Raw genomic sequence first — 18,665 nt, 5'->3', positions numbered from 1 at the left:
GAGAGGATGTGAATCCCAGCAGGGAAGTGGTGGAAATGAGGAAACCCATCTGAGAAGGGTATGGGGACAGTTGCTAACCACTGCTGAGAGTGTGAGGAAGGAGGAGGAGGAGGATGAGGAGAGCCCGTGGGCAGTCGGAGCGTCTCAAAAGCTCAACAAAGCAACATGGCTGCTGGTGCTGGACCATATGGAATTAATTGCAACCACATAAAAGCAGGAAAATCAGAATGAAAGCTTCCTACTGAGCCTGCTGTGTGTCCTGGGAAGACATCGAACACTTCACAAAGATCAAGAATTGACTTTTGTCCAGTTTTAAACAGAACAGCTATAATTCAAGTTGTTTAAAAGTTTGCATATGATCAAGTAGATAATTTAAATACAGAAAAACAAATACATTTTTATAAAGTATTACTTCTTACTCTTCTGAAAACACAATGAAAGAATTCCTCAAGAGGAATGTTGTATTTTCGTTCTCATCTTAGCTTCTTCTCATGTGTGTAGCTTCTCTCTTTATTCCAAGCTTCACATAAACCCTTGATCATTTCTCGTATACTACCTTGCTTCCCATTAAGCTTTCTTTTATCTTTGTCTTTATTTTTATTTTATTTAATCCAAAATTTCTCCAAGCTTAATTGCAACAGCTTTCTTCAACTGTGCTTAACTATTCATGTTTTATCCTTGATGGCTACATGCTTACAATTATTTTTAATCAAAATAACTAGCTGACGAAAATCAGAGTTTATCTTCCCCCTTGTTCACTGCATGTTTGTACTTCACCTGTACAATTTCTTAAGGCAAAGGATTAATGTAATTTCAAAAATCTATGATGCTCTGATAATGATTAAAAATAGAGAAAGCATGATAAAATGAAATAGAATGGTCTTTTCAGAAGAAATACTGATAAAGAGTTAATTTGAAAGAGAAAAGTGATGCATACCCTGTAAAAGATCAGTTACTGAAATTTAATTTGTTTTCTCAATTTTTTCAAAACTCAAAAAGCAGATTGCTAAAAAAACCTTCAAAATTTGAATTTCCAGACCTGCAAACGGGAACAGAGCAGAACATTCGACATTCCCCCAATATGACTTATTAAAATGACTAGTTCAACTGCATTACTGGATAACATTTCAAAATGCAACTGGATGCCAACCAAAATATCAGTTTGAAAAATCTCAACTCTGAGAGCAAACTTCAAAGCTATCTACTGAGGGTCATTTGGCAAGGGCTGGGAATACCCACTTTTACAAAGCTCCATTGATCACTGAAGTTATGCAACATAAGCTACCAGACTTTTATCTAAGACTAAATGTGTGCAGTGGGGGAGAATAAAAACAAAAACAAAACAAAACAACCACTCTAGAAAATGTATGTAAAGAAAATAATTTTTTTCAGAATTATATGGAAGACTATTACTTACACTAAACTGAAAGCCAGTATCAGTAAAAGTGGGAATCTCCTGGTGAAGTGTTGTTTCACAAAAGATTAGGAAAAGACTGATCATTCTGCATAAATATTAACACTAAAAACTGATTAAGAAAAAAAAAGCGTAATGAGAATAATAAAAACCTGCTATTATAAAGGACTTTTTCATCCCTCTCACAAAAGGAGAAGGAGAACAATGTTTCCCATTTCTCCCATCTGCTTCATTTTTACACAACAACAATTACTGGTTTGTAATAATTAAACAGGTTGGAGAAATGGGAAGCATTTTAATGTCACAGCAGGAGAAAGAAAATGCAGTAGAATCCACTCCTTAAAACGAAATAGGTCACTGAGCAACACTTACAGAAAAGACTGAGCAGCTAAATGTGCCTTTAGTAAAACAATGCAGAAATCAAATCCTTAGAGACACTTCGCAATCTTTAAAACAAAGCAGATGATCAACTCTTCTGAGCTAAAACTAGTTGAGAGCTGTGGGTGTATGTTTTTTCTTATTACCTCTCTATTAGTTCGATGTGGTCTGTAAGAAGCTTGGTCTAAAACAACTAGAAATCTTTTAGAGCTCATAGTAATACATTAGCAGTCTGAATAAGAGAAGCACTTATAAAAACTCATCTGCTGTTATGAACAAGACTAATCACAATTAAAAACCCTAACAGAGTTTGCCTTAATCACCACCTCAGAACACTACACTGTAATTTGTCCAGCAGCCAGCAGCAAGCGAACACAACTTCTGTGCCACTGGCAGCTGGAACAGTGAACCCACAGGACCAGAGCTCTTGTGTACCCCTGGTTGCTACCACACAAGTCCTGCAGGGGACAAACAGGACATGACAAATCCTCTCTACACGGGACAGAACAACTTTCTGTACATACAGTATCTCAGCTGGGCATTCCTATCCAATAAATGTACGTAATTCCTTGCATTAAATAACATCTTTCAGGATAAACACTCAAGTACACATCAACTAGCAAGTTTAATAAACAAAAATGCAGCAACATGATATGTTCCCGAATCATTAATCCAAACTATTAAGAGCAGTTTATGCAGCTTTATTCACTAGAAGTGACTGTCCTGGTTTTGTTAAAAACAAGACCAGCTCTCTTTTCGTGATTTTTCCTTTAGCTAAGTTCTTCTAGGTGGCTGTACTGTTCTGAGTTTTAGCCTGCATATTTTTTCCTAGGATGCTGTACTCGGTGCTGATAAGAAAACCAACAGAATGCTGAAGAAGCTCATGTTTAGATTTATTACTATGGTAGCCAAGAAAGACTGATAAGTTTTCCCACCTTCTGTTGTGAGAGGGGCGTGTTTGAGGAGGGGTGGATGGAACAGGTGACTAGAACTGACCAACTGAAGATCAACTGAGTATTCCATCCCATAATCGTCATACTCCCTATATAAGAGGGTGATCACGAGGGTCCCTCCCTCTTCGACCACGGCCGGCATCTAGAGAGGACCCTGCCTGTCTGCCTGTGATCTACAGGCCTCAGGCCCTGCATCCTGCAACCAGGTTCCGGTTTGCTGTAAAGTCCAGCCCATGACTTCGGTGGCCTGAAATGCACCTGCTGGAGCCGCCAGCTCCGCACACCCAGGTCCTGCTGCTGGAGTGACACCAACTCCACATCGAGCATTCGAGATTGGTTGTGTATATTTTGTATATATTCTCTATTTATTAGTAGCATTAGTAAAACCCCTTTAAAACTTTCCAACTTGAAGTCTAAGTCTCTCTTCCTTTTCCCTTATCTTTCCAGTCATCTTTCCGATCTAAGGGAAAGGGGTGGCAGGAAATGAAGGGAAAACAGGGAGCATCTGCCACAGTTTATTGCCGCCTTGCCTTAAACCTTGACAGTGACACAACACTCAGTGAGGTCTGACTCAGTTGTAGACCATATTACTAGTTTCCACTAAAATAATTAAATGGAGACGTGATTATAACCCATTGTGAATAATTATGCAAAATTTGATATTGCTTTTTGTGTCAAGACCCCAAATCAAGTTTAACATACTTGTGCCTGGAACACTTACAAAATATTTCAGATGCATGCCTCACAGGGACAGGATGCTAAGCCACAAAAATGACTGGATTTGTTCAGGGATTTTTGGTTTGTTTTGTTTAGGGGGTGGGAGGGAAGGGGGTGTTGTTAACCACAGGTGCTATGCAGGTTCTATGGCTAGAGGAGAGTAGAGCTGATCTTGGAGAGTTTGCAATTGGAAGAGCAGCTTAGTAGTCTTCTACATAATCAGTCATTAAACCTCTAGAACACTATTAGAAGGAAGCACTACTCTAACATTTGCTCCTGGAAACCTAATCCAGAAAAATTTCAACGCATGCTTTAAATGAAATGCAGAGTTACACCAGGAAGTACTTCAGAACATGCTTTTGTACCATTTGGGGCAACTTAATTATATTTTGTCTTTCTTTCTGTGGTTCCCTTGAGCTCCCGGAGTCCTCTTAAATGACTGATAATTTAAAATTACATGATAGTGTCATACACTGTTTGGAGATACCATGGTCCTTTTTGGCGCTATCACATGATGAACAACATGACAAGATTCATTGTGTCTGACGCAAAATATAAAAATATGGTTCTATACTTAAAACAACACAAAGGAATATGAAATGGGTCAGTATTCCTTTAACTATAAACTAATTCCTAATTAATTGCCATCTGGTCCACTAAATTAATTCTGAACGAATAATCATTTCTGATTTATTCTAGAATAAGAGCACCTCCAGAAGAAATGCAAGTGGCGTATTTCAAATTCCAGTTTGAGTACATGTTTGGATTTACCCTCTGCCAAAATTAGCTAAATAGGTAGTCAAGCTTTAGAATCAAATAAGAATTTCCAAAAATCAACCTTTAGGTACTGAGCTCTGTTTTGGTTCCTGTCTGCTGTTCTGACCCTTTAAAAGCCTACTTTGACTTTGTCCTAATCATCTCTTTCTGAAATCTGTTCTTCTCTCAGTTTCTTTAAATCACTCAATACACTACCTATAAGTTATAAAAATAGGACAGATCCATGAATTTTGGTCTACCAAAAGCTGGTAGACTCCAACTTTATTTGTAGCCATTTGTTTTTTTTTTTTTTTTTCTCATGGCAGAATTTTGAATTATTTTTATAAATTTTTTCTCCTTCAGAACTTTCATCCTCTTCATCCCAGGAACTCTGAATCACCTATATTCATGCTGCTAAAATGATACAGTTACCATCTATTTGTAACCTTAGGTCAAAAGTAGAGTAATGTACTTATCTTGCCACTCACTCTTTTTTGTTGCATCTCTTCAATCTGCTTTCATCATCTCTAGTATCATTTCAATAATTTCTCAAGCTCTTAGAGCGTACCCAGTACTGAAGTGTCTCTGTTCAATAAAGCATTCAGACCCATGCTTAATATATAAACTATTTTCCCATCCTCATTTCATAACTGTTTCTCTGTTTCCTTCTATTCATTTCAACCTCTGCAACACATAGGTTCTTATACAATATGCAGCCTATGCTTTTTTCCAAAGCAATGATGTCCATAATGACTGCCAAGGTCTTTAATTAATCTATTCTGTTATGAATAAGGATGCTAGACTCTGTCCCATCTCTGTAGTGAATTTCAATCATAAATAACTTATTAAAAGTAGAAATGGAGGGCCCTCAATTAAAAAACAACAACGAAACACCACCACCACCACCACAACACCACCACCACCACCACAACACCACTACCACCACCACAACACCACCACCACCACCACACAACAACACAACAACAAAAGCAAGAACAAACAAAAAAAACCACAAAACCAAAACAAGCAACAAACAAACAAACAGTTAACACAGCATTTTAAAGCTATTTTGTATGCCTTTGGGAATGAAAATATCTATTCCTAGGTCAGGTAATTCTGGGAAATACATTATTCATAACAAATTCATTATCAATAACTATAATTACTGCTATAATTGAGTGTATCAATAATGAAAATTATTTATAAGGTTTTATTTTTAAAATAAAGAATTTATATTTTTAGAAACTATGCAAGAAAATAATATATGAGAATTTAATCACAGGTTCTTTCCTCAGTATTTCATACTGGTTTTAATAAAATTATAAACCACATAAAATCTGACATTTCTAAAAAAAAAATTTAGCAATCAGTAGTGTCCTCAAAAACCCATTACATTTTGCAATGCAGCCAACAAAACTATGCAGTGACACTCCATAACACCCGCTAAAAACCTTCCAAAGCCACAGAAAAAGCAATATATTTTTAGTGCTTGAAAAAACAATGAAAACATACATAATTACAAGCACATTTAAATTTTTTGCTTCTTCTAATTGGCAGAAAACAATGGAGAGGAAGGCAATGCAGGGTCCTTCAAGCCCGACAAATAGCAGAGGGAGAAAGGCCTTCTAACACCAGCAGGCAGCCCTAAGCCCACTTTTTTTAAAACAAAGGCCTCCAATTCTAGATTTCAACCATCAAGAGCAACCTATCTCCTATTCTCAGTAGCAACAAAGAACGTAGCTTTGTCTCTCCTTTCTTCGGAAATCTAGGAGAGGCAAAACAGCATAAGCAGTAACTCTAATAGCAAAGTATATTTATTCAGTGAACGAGTTGAACAAGTGGCTTTCCCCTTCTCACTTCAGGCATATGAAGCTTTGCTGGGCTGAGAGGACCCACTGTGAGCTACTGGTCCTTTGGGTTCAAATCCCATAAAAGCAAAGAGAGATCATCCTGTCTCTCAAAGCTATTTTTTTTTCAGTTTGTCTGATGAGTCATGGGTTGTCATCATTTGAATTACACTTTTGAGCTCTTCTATAGAAACATAAGGACTAAAAATACATGCTTTTAATGAGAGCTGAGATTCTGCCACAGTCACGTGGCTCCCCAATTAGTCCACTCTCCCTTCATTTTGTTTCTTCAAGGCTTGGTGAACTGTAATTCTCTGTTTGTGACATCAGGCTCATTTCCATGGCAACCAATTGAATTATCCCCCAAACCTTTATAATAGGGAATAAGCAACAGGAACAGATGAACTCTTAAGAAACAAAAGCTTCTCACTGTTTACATGTAAAAGTCCATAGAAACAACCAAACAACAAATGAAAAAAAATATATGGAAGATACATAGAAACACAGGAAATATTTCAAAGGCATAATCAATGTTTATACATTTTACAGTGTATAAATACACATTCAGTAATTTTATGACTGTACATCAGGTTTGTAATAACCACAATATGTGTTCAATGCCAGTAACAGGTGATGCTGCAACACGAGTACTTAAGGACTGGCAGCGTATATTAATGCGGCTTCACTTCTAGAAAGCAATCGTTATTTTTGACAGAGGAAACAGAAATCAAGATGAGATGACATAATTTGCCTTTCAGAATTCTAAGACAGCAGTTATCGCTGCCAGTCACTGCACATTATGGATCCTACAGCTACAGAAACTTGAGAGCTATGGTTTCTATTTTGGACTTCTTAGGAACTCTTCAGATTTGCTTCTTGCAGTGATATCCTTGAAAATGGAAATGCATAGTCATTGACTTTCCTCCTAAAGACTTACTCATAGTTGTTTTCTGTTGCAACAAAGGCCCACCATTTGGGACCCTGACTATATTATTAATATTGAAGAACTGTGGATCTAACTGCATGTCTAAGAGTTAACACAAGCCTTGATACTGTTGGCAGTGTGTCCTGGTTTTGTTACAAACAAGTTTCTCTTTTAGTGAATTTGCCTGTCAGCTAAAGCTTTCATATTAGCTGCCTTTTCATGGAAAACCAGATACATGTTTTGGTAAACAGAGCAATGGAATGTGAAGTTATTGATAAGCATGGATGCACCTCTGGTGAGAGGGGCAACAAGAAACAGGTGACCAAGAAACTGACCAACTGGGTATAACATTCCATTCACATGAATATAAAAGTGGGAGATCACAAGGATCTCGTCCCTTTTCCTTATGGCCAACATTAGGAGAGGATCTTGCTAGTCGTCCCTGCAAACTGAGGCCTAGTGACAGACTGAATCCAGCTCCAGTTGGCTGCAGAGTCCAATCCAGGACTTTGGTTGCTGGCTCTGCAGTTGCTGAGACTTTTAAGATTGTTTTTTTATATTTTGTATTGTTTTCTCTATTATTAGTAGTAGCATTAGTAAAACATTTTTAATTTTTCCAACTCTCTTCTGTCCCTCTTTCCCTCCCGATCGTCTGTCCTTAGTGGGAAGGGGGGAGAGGGAGGGGCTGAAAGAGGAAGCAGGGGGGAGAGGAGGTTAACAATACATCTGCCGGGGTTTTATTGTCACCCCGCAATCAAAACCTCAACACAGTGCTAGAGCTCTGACTAACTTAATCTTTCCCAGATACCTAAACAGTATGTCCTCAGTAAAACACTGGAAACTTGGTAGCCTAATCTAGAAAATAATACAATTATCCCAAAAATAAAGGTCAAACATTATCTGGTCTTAGTACAACTAATTCTGTACCTGTGTTGTATTGAACTGTTGTGTTTCACTGCTCAGTGAGACTGAGGGATTGTTACAATCTTCTCAAAGAGTTGTGATCACCTTCTCTCCCTCATTCTTCCAGATGAAGCAGATACACAAGATGGTTGCAAGTAAATTACCACCTTACAGTGAGGCCACCAAGTGCTCTTGATGATTAGACAGTGTCCTATTCATCAAACACCAAGCACGGCCAGTGAGTCTCTATGCTCAGAGAACACCTGAATAAGTCAGATATTTCTGGGAGCATCCTCTTTTTCAAAGGAAAAGAGCATCTTATAAACAGCAGAGTATTCCCCAGTTTTGCCATCCGATAGTCACAAACACATATAAATTCACTGTTTTCCTTTCTTAAAACTTGTGTCCCTGCAGCTGGTGTACAAAGTTTCTTCCAGTCAGAAGAGAGGGGAGGATCCCTAAAATTAGCTAAGACATGAACATAGTACTGTAATAAGATCACTTTTAGTATACTCAAAAAGACATTCAACGTGATTTTACTTTGTGCCATTCACTGTGTACAATTGAAATAAAGTTCTAGCAAAGCCATTAGTTCCTAAAATATTGTTTTAAATTAGACTACACAGTATCCTGAGAGGGACTGAAAGGACTCAAATGCATTTGCATTTGTCATGAAACAAAGTAACGCTTGAATAATTTGATAGGTGCTTTACTCAAAGTAAGGTCAGTGATCCCTTCTGCATTGTCCCTTTCCCTAAATAGCCTATTGTACCTTAAACAAGTGGTATACCCTTCTTCAGTATGGGCATGGGAGCAGGCAACAAGTTCTGCATACACCTGAGTACCCCACCTGACTGCCGTGAGAAGGTTACTCCTTACTCACAGTTGTGAGTCAATATGACACTCTTTACCCTAGACAGACTTTATGAGAACTTTCCTCCATCTTCACTAACAGCAGCAGAGATAGCATGTTCCTAAAATCCAATACTTGGGGTAAAACTGTTGTCAGTAATCACAAGCAATTTTCTCTCTCCCCCTTCCAAACAGCAAAAAATAGCTAGTTTTAGCACTCTCTATTCTTTGATGAGGCCCATTCCCTCTTTAGAATTAGCACAATTCTATGTGGCACTGGAAGCCTGGGACCCTATGAGGGATTGCATAATGGCCCATAGCTGCTGGTCACCAGCTGCCACTTGAATGAAGTTCCCCACAGGTTATCATTTATACTCATTGTAAAATTAAAATCTTTTCCATGTGTGAGGGCCACAGAATCAAACCCACCCAAAAGTCTCTGGCAATTTAACTCTGAACTGAAACTTGTGCTGATCTTCCCGTTTCTCTTCAGAGATCATTTTCACAAGTTCCTCCTTCCTGTTCCCGTATAAAATTCTGTCTAGTTCTTCCAGTAGCTATTGATGCTACAGCAAAAGATGCTACAGCTGCTGATGCTGTCCCTGTTCTCAAAGCCATTTCAGAATCACTCCAACATCTATTTCTATCTTCAGGCTGTAACAGTCTGCCCAAGTTCTCCTCCACCAGCCTGGGAAAAAAAAAATCACTTCCAAAAGATTTGCAAAAAGTCTTTTTCAGGCTTTTTCCTCAGGGCACATTTTGTTGACAAACTCAAAAGGACAACACAAAACCAATCTGTTTCCCCAGAGTGCACATGCTGCCAGAGCTCAGAGGCCTCCACCTCTCTCTGCCTGCTAAATGAAGGGCAGACCTTCTCTCTTCCTTTTAAAGCCTAGCTGAATCATGAAACAGTCTTGCTTTAACTGTTTCAAATCCCTTCAGTATTTTCACATTTGCTTTCAGAGAAGGATCCTCTGAACTTCCCTTAACGAATCATTTGGGACTATGACAGCCATAAAACTTCATCAAATAAAAAGGACACACACAATTCATCTAGTAAAAAGGATACAAAAACTCCTGTCCAAACTAATCAAATTTATCATACCAATAATAATAACAATTAATTTATTTATATTGTTTCTCTCTAATGTCCTTAGAATTCAGGCTGCTGTTAGGAGTAGTACAGAACTATGAATATACCTGGTACTATACAGTTTAGAAGAAACAGTCTCTGCCTGAAAAGTATGTACATTACTCTATGCACTAAAGTGACATTTCTATGCAGAAACCCCCCTGCATCTTTTTGTCTTTCTTTCTCGCAGCCACTATTGATCCTGAAAACTAAAGGAAAAAAAAAACTACTAATTTTCTTCTCTTCGGCACATTTCCCTAGAAATAGGTTAGTTGTTGTTCTTATTGTTTTTAATAATACTATTATATAATGAGGACACCACTTATTTATCTTTATTTTCATGTGTTCTTCTGAAGCAGTTTAAAACCAGGCAAAGATCTAATGCAAAATATTTTCTACTATTCTCTCTTCAGAACAAGAGGAGAGAGGAGATTTTTAATTTGACCAGCAAGGAAGACACAGAGGAACTGTCTCTGGAAATAATTATTATTCCAAAAACCACACATATGCACATTAACTACAAAAAGCCAAGTATTAGGCAATATGCTCTTTGAATTGTAGAAATACACTTTTCTTCTTTTTAAAGTAATATTTAAAGTGTTCAAAAAATTCATTTGAAGCCCCAAATTATTTAAGTATGGCAAGCAGATGAAGAAAGGTCTTTAATTGTAAGTATAAAGTTGCCTTAAATTGACCTTGAAAACAATTCAGCAAAACAAAATTATGGTTATTCCTTGGATTAATTTAATGCAAGGTATTCACTCACTGTTAAGTTCTGAGTGTCACTTGGAGGGAAATGTTTCACGGTTAGGAACAAGTGGTGAACTTGTTCTCCTTTGTTGTTCAGCTACCTTTGTGGAAATGGTGAAAAGCTGGTGTGTATTCAGGAAAGATATTTTACAGTCAGGGTTTATGTTCACCACACAATACATTCGGATCAAGCTAAGAATCACACAATAAATATGTGATAAAGAAGAGCGGCAAACAAGATTCTGTAGCAACTTCTCAATGGGATACCCAGGCCAGTATCTTGCACACAGTGCTAGGAGCAGGCCATGCGTGTTTAACTACACTTGCAAGGGCAGACAGGCTATCATCAAGCTGGTAGATAATAAATTAAAAGTGGAACTACACCAAACTGAAGCAGCGTCTTTCAGTCAGAAAGTGGAAAGCACGTGTTCCAGTCCAAGCACTAAAAATCATGGGAGGAGTTTAACAGGCTTTATAGTGAAAGATTCATACACCTACCATGGTGACTGAAGATTTAGGCTGAATTCAGACCTCTAAGCACAGGACAGCCAGATCTGTGATGTCCACCGTGGCAGCTGAGATCCAGAGCTTTCAATAGGGAAGTTGATAGTTCTTTAGCACCTTTTGTGTGCCTGTCCACTTGTACACACCTAGGATGGTGCTGGGGGTCATGTCCCCCCCAATCTGGGGGCATGAGGGTGGGACCCTCAGTCAGTTGACAGGGTCCTCAACAAAGCAGGTGTCCAGAGAAGCTGAGAAGCTTCTGGACCATATTGTAACAATCACAGACAGATCTGAGCAGGCCATAAAATGGGGTCCCCACCGAAGACCCCCTTTGAGTGGTCTTCTCAGAGCAGCAGGTCTGTAAACTGGAGCCCTCCCCTTAGACGGGGATGCCATCTAAAGAAACTTCCCAGGATTGAGTGTGCCTCACCTCCTCATCTGTTGAGTGGTTGTTTTTTTATCTGCTGGATATATCTCCGAGTGAGTCCTTGCCTAGCCCAGGCAAGTGTGAGCCCTCGCCTAACCCAGGTGAGTTTCTTCTGAGTACCCTTGAGTGAGAGGCGTCTGTTTTTCTCTTGTGAATGCATGCACGTTGCAGATCCTCACCATTCTTAGGTTGTCGTACCCCAATAATCTCCTCAACTGATATCCAAATCTGTATTCTGTGTTGTTGGAGTGCTAAATAATTGTATAAACCCTGTTTCTAGTCAGTTTATTTGCTACACTTTTTCGGCTAGAATGAAGCCTGTTTTGGAACTTGTTGTCCGCCTACAGTTGACTTCTGGGGTGCCTCCGTGACATCCACACTCAATAAGATGCAGTTCTGCACGTAAAACCTAACTCTGGAAGTACTTCAAGCTTATTATCTCTGCAGCCTGTGTTTCAATACAGTTTGAAAATGTCTTTACATTACTAAAGTCAGTTGATGCAGAAGCGAAGCAGGAACCTAGATGAGTTGCTAAGTCCTATTGAAGTCTAAAGATAACAAGAGACAATTCCTCTCTTAGAACCTGGATGGATCAATTCCTTCGCTATCCACAGAAATCATAATAGTTGCAGACATGACTGATTTCAACAAAGTCTGACAGCAACAGACATCTTCATAAAACAGAAGTGAGACAGACTTGACTTCTAGTTAGCGGAAAGACTGATGATATGGGTTCACACTGAAGTTCAACCTCAAAAGACTCAAATTGAAATACCTCAACTGCTACAGGTATGCCTTGTCTGCTACACAGCTGAATAGTCAGGGTTACCACCCCTTCCAACATTGGATCAAAACTAAGGCTATCAGAGCAGAAAGGTGCTGTGTGCTTGTGTGGAGGGCAGCGGCTGGGGGTGTCACAAGCAAAACACTGTCTCACTCTGCGGCCAGCTTAAGTTGAGGGGATTCAGCCTGAGAAGGAAACTATGAGGGTTTTGCCTGACCATCAAGCAAATATGCAAAACACCAGCAAATGCATTTTAAAACTAATTTTCTGGGTGGACAGACACACGAAATGCAGAACATCAACTCCTCTCCTGAAAATAAATGAGGAAGCTTTCTTAACCAAATTTACTTAGGCTCCAAAGAGAAGCAGAAACTGAAACACATCCTGTGCTTAAAGCTTCCTACTGGGTAGCACAAAGCAACTCAGCACACCTCCTCTTTGGGCTTACCTCCTAAAGGTATCTGTTTGTTGCATATTTGTTGTATATTTGAGCATGGCAATATGATAGAGACATATAAGCATGAACTCTGAGTCAAGTACACTGGTTCCCTAAAAGTTTAAGACTTTATGTTTTCTTTCAATTAAGTCTTTAACATTCTGTATAATTACTTTTTATTTGCACATCAAAATCTGTGTACACTAATACATCAGAAAAACACTCTTTCCATAGGTCTTATTGTTTGAAGTGCTTTACTACTTTCTTTCAGGCTTATGCACAGCTTGTTATCAAATACCTTCATAAATTGATTCAGAATTAAAAATAAACCAATGTATGTTTGCATAATGAGCTTAAAAGAACAGTTCTTTTCACATTTCAGCTTATTGTTGCATTGGGTTTGCATCATAACGTTTCGGTAGCAAGTGGGCTACAGGGGTGGCTTCTGTGAGAAGATGCCATAAGTTTCCCCCATGTCTGACAGAGCCAATGCCAGTCGGCTCCAAGACAGACCCGCTGCTGACAAAGGCTGAGCCCAACAGTGATGGTGGTAGCACCTCTGGGATAACACGGTTAAGAAGACGGGGGGAAAAAAAAAACTGCTGCGCAGCAACAGCCAAGAGTGGAGAGCAAGAATATGTGAGAGTAACAGCTCTACAGACTCCATGGTCAGTGAAGGAGAGCAGATGCTCCAGCTGTCAGAGAGGAGATTCCCCTGCAGCCTGTGGTGCAGGCCATGGTGAGGCCGGCTGAGCTGTTCCCCTGCAGCCATCGATGTCCATGGTGGAGCAGAGATCCACCTGCAGCCCGGGGAAGACCCCATGCTGGAGCAGGTGGATGCACCTGAGGAAGCCTGCGACCCCATGGGCAGCCCACACTGGAGCAGGCTACTGGCAGGACTTGTGATCCCACAAGGGACCCAGGCTGGTACAGTCTGTTCCTGAAGGACTACACCCTGTGGAAAAGACCCACACTGGAGCAGTTCATGGAGGACTGTCTCTTGTGGGTGGTACCCCACACTGGAGCAGTGGAAGAGAGTAAAAAGTGACGGGCAGCTGGCATCCAGCCAAGGTCAAGCCAGCATAATTCTACAAAAGTAATTCTGATTCCAGTGAGCTCATTAAGTAGATGTGACTATCAGCCATTAAGAGTATGATCCAAAGTCACTGACATCCAAGGTAGACAGGTTTTTGGGAGACTATACTTTTTGTTCCAGTACTGATTTTATGCCAGATTCAAACTAAAATAGGTATTACAAATACTATACTTTGTATGTTTAAGAAAGTGTATCTCTTAAAAATTTCCATAGTCAAAATAACATTGTAATTAATCAAGATTTATGAAGTCTATACACCAAACTGAATGAAAGGCAGAGCAAATGACAGCCCCACATATGAGCAGGTGAGTGAAAACCAAATCACCTTGCTATAAACTCCCTACTGTATTCCAGAATCCTTCAGTGAAACCCACTCCTCAGCACAGGGCAAGGCTGAGGGCTCATCACCAACACTTGTTGGTGGGCAACTGCCACAAAGTCAAACTTCCTTACAGTGTTGTCTTCTCACACCCAGATCATCACTCCTTCCTGCAGGAGCCCCACTAGTACCTCAAGTCACATGCTGGAGGGAAGTGTGCAATGCCTTTTTTTTTTTTTTTCTTTTTTTAAATAAATCAAATGCTACCAAGCCAGCCAAAGTCTACTAGAAATTTGGTGAACTTTCAGTTCACTACCTTGCCATGTTCAATAAAAACAATGAAATACCAAAGCAATTATATACTGAAACTTCATAAAATTCCACATAATTTAATTACTATATAGCAATGGATAAAGGCATCTACTGTCACAACATTTAATATCTCCACATGTTAGATAAAAATGTATCAAATACAAAAACGTTGGCTCCAAGTAATTTTTTTTTTAATTGCATTTTAAAGTCTTAAATCACACAATCGAAAGACACTGCTATTGAGTCATTTAGCAAAATTAACTTGGGTAGCTCAGAAAGTCAAAATAAGACCTATATCTAGGTTATATTCCCTTGGTATTATATGTTAAAGTCTGTATACCACTAACATTTTTTTTTTTTCTAATTGCATCAGAAATTGTACTATTTATACAAAGACGCATGGCATTTCACCTTTTTGAACAACTAACATCCTTCTATTCCAGTAAAGCAGAGTAAGCTTGAAATATACCATGTCTTTATTTTATGTACACACACAAATCTGAACACGAACCAATACAACCAGTTTCACCCAATACTTTATCCTGACACCAACAGTTCTATTAAAGCAATGGCTCTGAACTAGGGTGCATGCAAGAAGTGCTGGAAGAGTAAAGGGAAGTAGAAAGAAAATTAATATATTAAATTACTTTTTTTCCCATAATGAAGATGACAAATATTTTGGTAAATGATGCACTGAAGGCTTAAATTGACAGAATGCATAGAAAAAAACACACATAACTGCTCTCTCTCTCTCTCTCTTAGAAGTCTTCAATTTCTGGTATTGAAAAAATTAATGAAGAATCATTTTTAAATATTTTCCCAGGAAGAAGTAAATGTTTTCAGACACAAATATTTTCTTTAAACTGCTACACTATGTTTAGTATCCATTTGGTGATGTAATTCGAAAGAAACAAGCTTGTTCACACCAAACATGAAAAACAAAATTTTGTTTGCAATGCTCTTTCTAAACTCCATGTAACTGCATCTTGTTTCCCTTTATTTAATGTTTCTGTGTGTTACATATGAATAAAAGAACTACTAAAAAGCATGGATATTTTCATTTCTCAGACTCCTACCAGATCTTTAATGCCTTCTTTTAAGGATTAAATACCAGGTGGGTACCAATGTCTTACATTCCACTATGAAATGAGAAACAAAATAGCTCCTTAATCATTATATAATTATATAATAGCTCCTTAAATCATTAAGGATTTAAAGCAGTATATAGAGCAAGTTTCCTTCATCTCTATAGCTAATCCTTCGAAACAAGAAAGTGTCGTGGGAAGGAAACATACTTTGTTAATAATTAGAATCCGTTATAGAGCAATTGTAGAAAACTGTGAGACACAAACAGACCTATTCCAGAAAGCATCATGTAAATATTTCTGGCCAATTTTTTTTTGGTTCAATGACATAGCATTATATAAAGTATCATTCATTATTTAATGTGATAGCGTGAAAATATTAAGAATCTCAATCTCATTCCAGTAGAATGTACAATTAAAGTTAACTCTAACAATCATTTTATGATTATTCCATTAGATGACTACACTGAAATACAATTAAGTATATGCTGTGATGTCATAGGCACAAAAACCACAATCACCAGTCTTCATTTTACCTTATATGCAAATGTTTCCTCTAGTAATAAATCAACAACAGTAATAAATCATGAGATTTTCTCCATTTTAAAAAATACAAATTTAGTTTACTTATCACATAGGAAAACTTCCTAAATGTTCTTGATCCTTTCCAGCTCAGTTCTTACCAGGCTTCATAAACTGTCTCTTAAATCTAACTTCTCATGTTCAGTATCTGTTCTCTAAGCACATAACTCTGAGCCACTTAAATTAACTAAATTACTAAATTAACTAAAAAGAAAAGGATCTTCAGCTCAGGATTTTTGTTTCCTGCTCTTTCACAGGACAACTCCTCCTTCACATTGCTTATAGTAGTAGAAACATCTTGAGCTGTGTTTCTCCTGGAATCTCCATGTTTCCTCCATGAGTGAGGAAGCCGTCTTTTTAAGTAAAAACCCCACTCCAGTGGCCTACAAATTCTTATGGTGAATTTAAGGCAGCAAGGCCATAAAAATATACTCTCCAAATACCCATAGTCACACTATGTGGTACTACACTGGATAACAATAAAAATAAAAGAACTTACAAAAACGAACAGATTTTTCTTCCCTTCCAAAGAATTTATCTTTTGAATTAAAAAAATAAACATAAACCATGATTTAACCTCTTATTTGACAATTAATAGTATCAATAACAATCATGTTATATTCTGCACTCAAAGTATTCTTAATAATCCATAAAATCACATATTTAAAAAAATTACTTACATTCTGCATATTTCTGAAGCTGAGAAAACTCTCCTGGACTAAGGTTAACCCACTTCTCTTGGCTTGTCATCCTGGCAGCAAGGGTCCTTGTTAAATATCAGAAAAACATTCCCTTTGACCCAAGTGACACAATCTCCCTAAGGATTCTTATCTTCAGTTCACAGCGCTTGGAGACTGGAGGGATGGCATCAGTCAACGTGGATGATGTTTTTGATGCTATGAACTGTTCCCAAGATGTTGGTTCAGTGGCGAGTTACAGCCCTGTTAAAAGAAGATCAAACATTGGAAGCATAAATATCAGTTTTATTACTGAAATAAATGTAACTTCTAAACATTTTCTTATACACAGTTTTGCTCAAAATCTTTCCATAAAGTATTTGTCCATAAATAGTTTTATATGTTTTTCCAAACTTTATCATTCCAAATGCTCATATGCAGCACTGATAATAAAAAATACCAATTGTTTACAATCAAATTCTACCTGGACACCTTGTGTGGGATTTTCATGTTTCAGTAAAAACCAGTGCAATACTAGATACTATCTACCAGTAAACTTAGTTCCCTACGATTTTAAAATGGGATCCGAGTAACTGAGTTTGTACCCAGTTACATCATTGCACAATGCTGCGTGGCCTTGTCAGAAATGCTCTGAAGTTTCTAACTCCCCATGCCAAAAACAAAACAGATTATACAGTTTGGTGAGAAATTCACACCATGCTACAAGAGCTACATAAATATTAACTATTCTAACAAAATAGTAGGGGTTTGATTTTAAAAATGCCACAGCATTGCTGAAGTCATTACTGAAAATCAAGCATAACTCTTGGCACCACTGCAAATCAGTTCAGGAAAAAAAAAAAAAAAAAAAAGAACAAACTGTGGGTGCCATCTCATTCCAATTTTATGCAGTTTTTACCTCATTAGGACAGATCTTACAAAGGCAATGCATTACCAGCACCACTCCTTGCACAACAGGTAAAGCATTTTTTGTCTAATTTTAGCCATCTAAAAGTCAGGTAGCTCAGTTGAGATTGTCATCTGGGGCTCTCTCTTTAATCAGCACAAAGAGACAGGTGGCCTAGACAACAATTAATCCCTCCAGTTTAAACATAATCTTAAAATATGATGAATTGCCTTCTTGCGGTATTTATCTTTCGCTGGTGATTACAGAGGTTGCCTAGATGACAAGTTTAGACTAGAAAGCTAATTTTAGACCACAAGTGGAATCTCTTTATATGCCTAGCAATGCATCATTTACAAGGGTCAAATTACAGAAAGAGCAAAGGAAAAGTTCAGGAGAAAAGGGACTGACACAGTAATGGAAAGAGTGCTATTGAGGAAGATGTTTGCAGCAGGGAGAGCAGAGAAAAAGGATTGAGATGTCATGAGGCAGAAGAAAATAAAAAGAAATAGAGAAGCCAGGAACAGAAGCATATGAAAAAGATACATTAGTCCCAGAGCAATGGCTCTCAGGCTCTTCTTAGTGAATGACTGAAGCATATGTACCCATATTATGAGCAAGTAAGGCTATCTAAATGCAACAACAGATTACTTAGCATCTGCCTTGTTTTTTTAAAAAATCTGAACTGAAATTCCTATGCTCTTCATCTTCTCAAGTCAGAATAAAACAGCGATAAGGTGGAAGAGGCAAGATCCAGAACACTGACTGAACAAATAACAAAAACGAATGGTAACATGGAGACTGGGATAGAAAATGCAAGATCAGTGTGGATAATGTTGGCCAAGTGCAAGGCACATTATCCCTCAAACATCAGTGAATCAACGTCATCGTCAGAGAAAGGGCACTAACTTC

General features: G+C 38.1%; 1 protein-coding gene across 3 annotated transcripts in view; it reads right to left on the bottom strand.

The window, feature by feature from the left end:
- Positions 1-16,922, bottom strand: part of DGKB (diacylglycerol kinase beta) — a gene marked incomplete at its 5' end in the record, with an annotated part of 319,453 nt that extends 302,531 nt beyond the window's left edge. For all 3 annotated transcript variants that reach the window (XM_082045820.1, XM_082045821.1, XM_082045822.1), the window contains one exon: positions 16,853-16,922. In XM_082045820.1, the coding sequence (XP_081901946.1) occupies positions 16,853-16,922 (70 nt within the window). The remainder of the gene's footprint in view (positions 1-16,852) is intronic.
- Positions 16,923-18,665: the final 1,743 nt, after the last annotated feature.

The sequence above is a fragment of the Streptopelia decaocto genome (assembly GCF_964273445.1).
Source record: "Streptopelia decaocto genome assembly, chromosome: 2".
In the NCBI taxonomy this organism is placed as follows: Eukaryota; Metazoa; Chordata; class Aves; order Columbiformes; family Columbidae; genus Streptopelia; species Streptopelia decaocto.
Note: the sequence above shows the minus strand (reverse complement) of the source record. Positions and strands in the feature narration are given on the sequence as shown.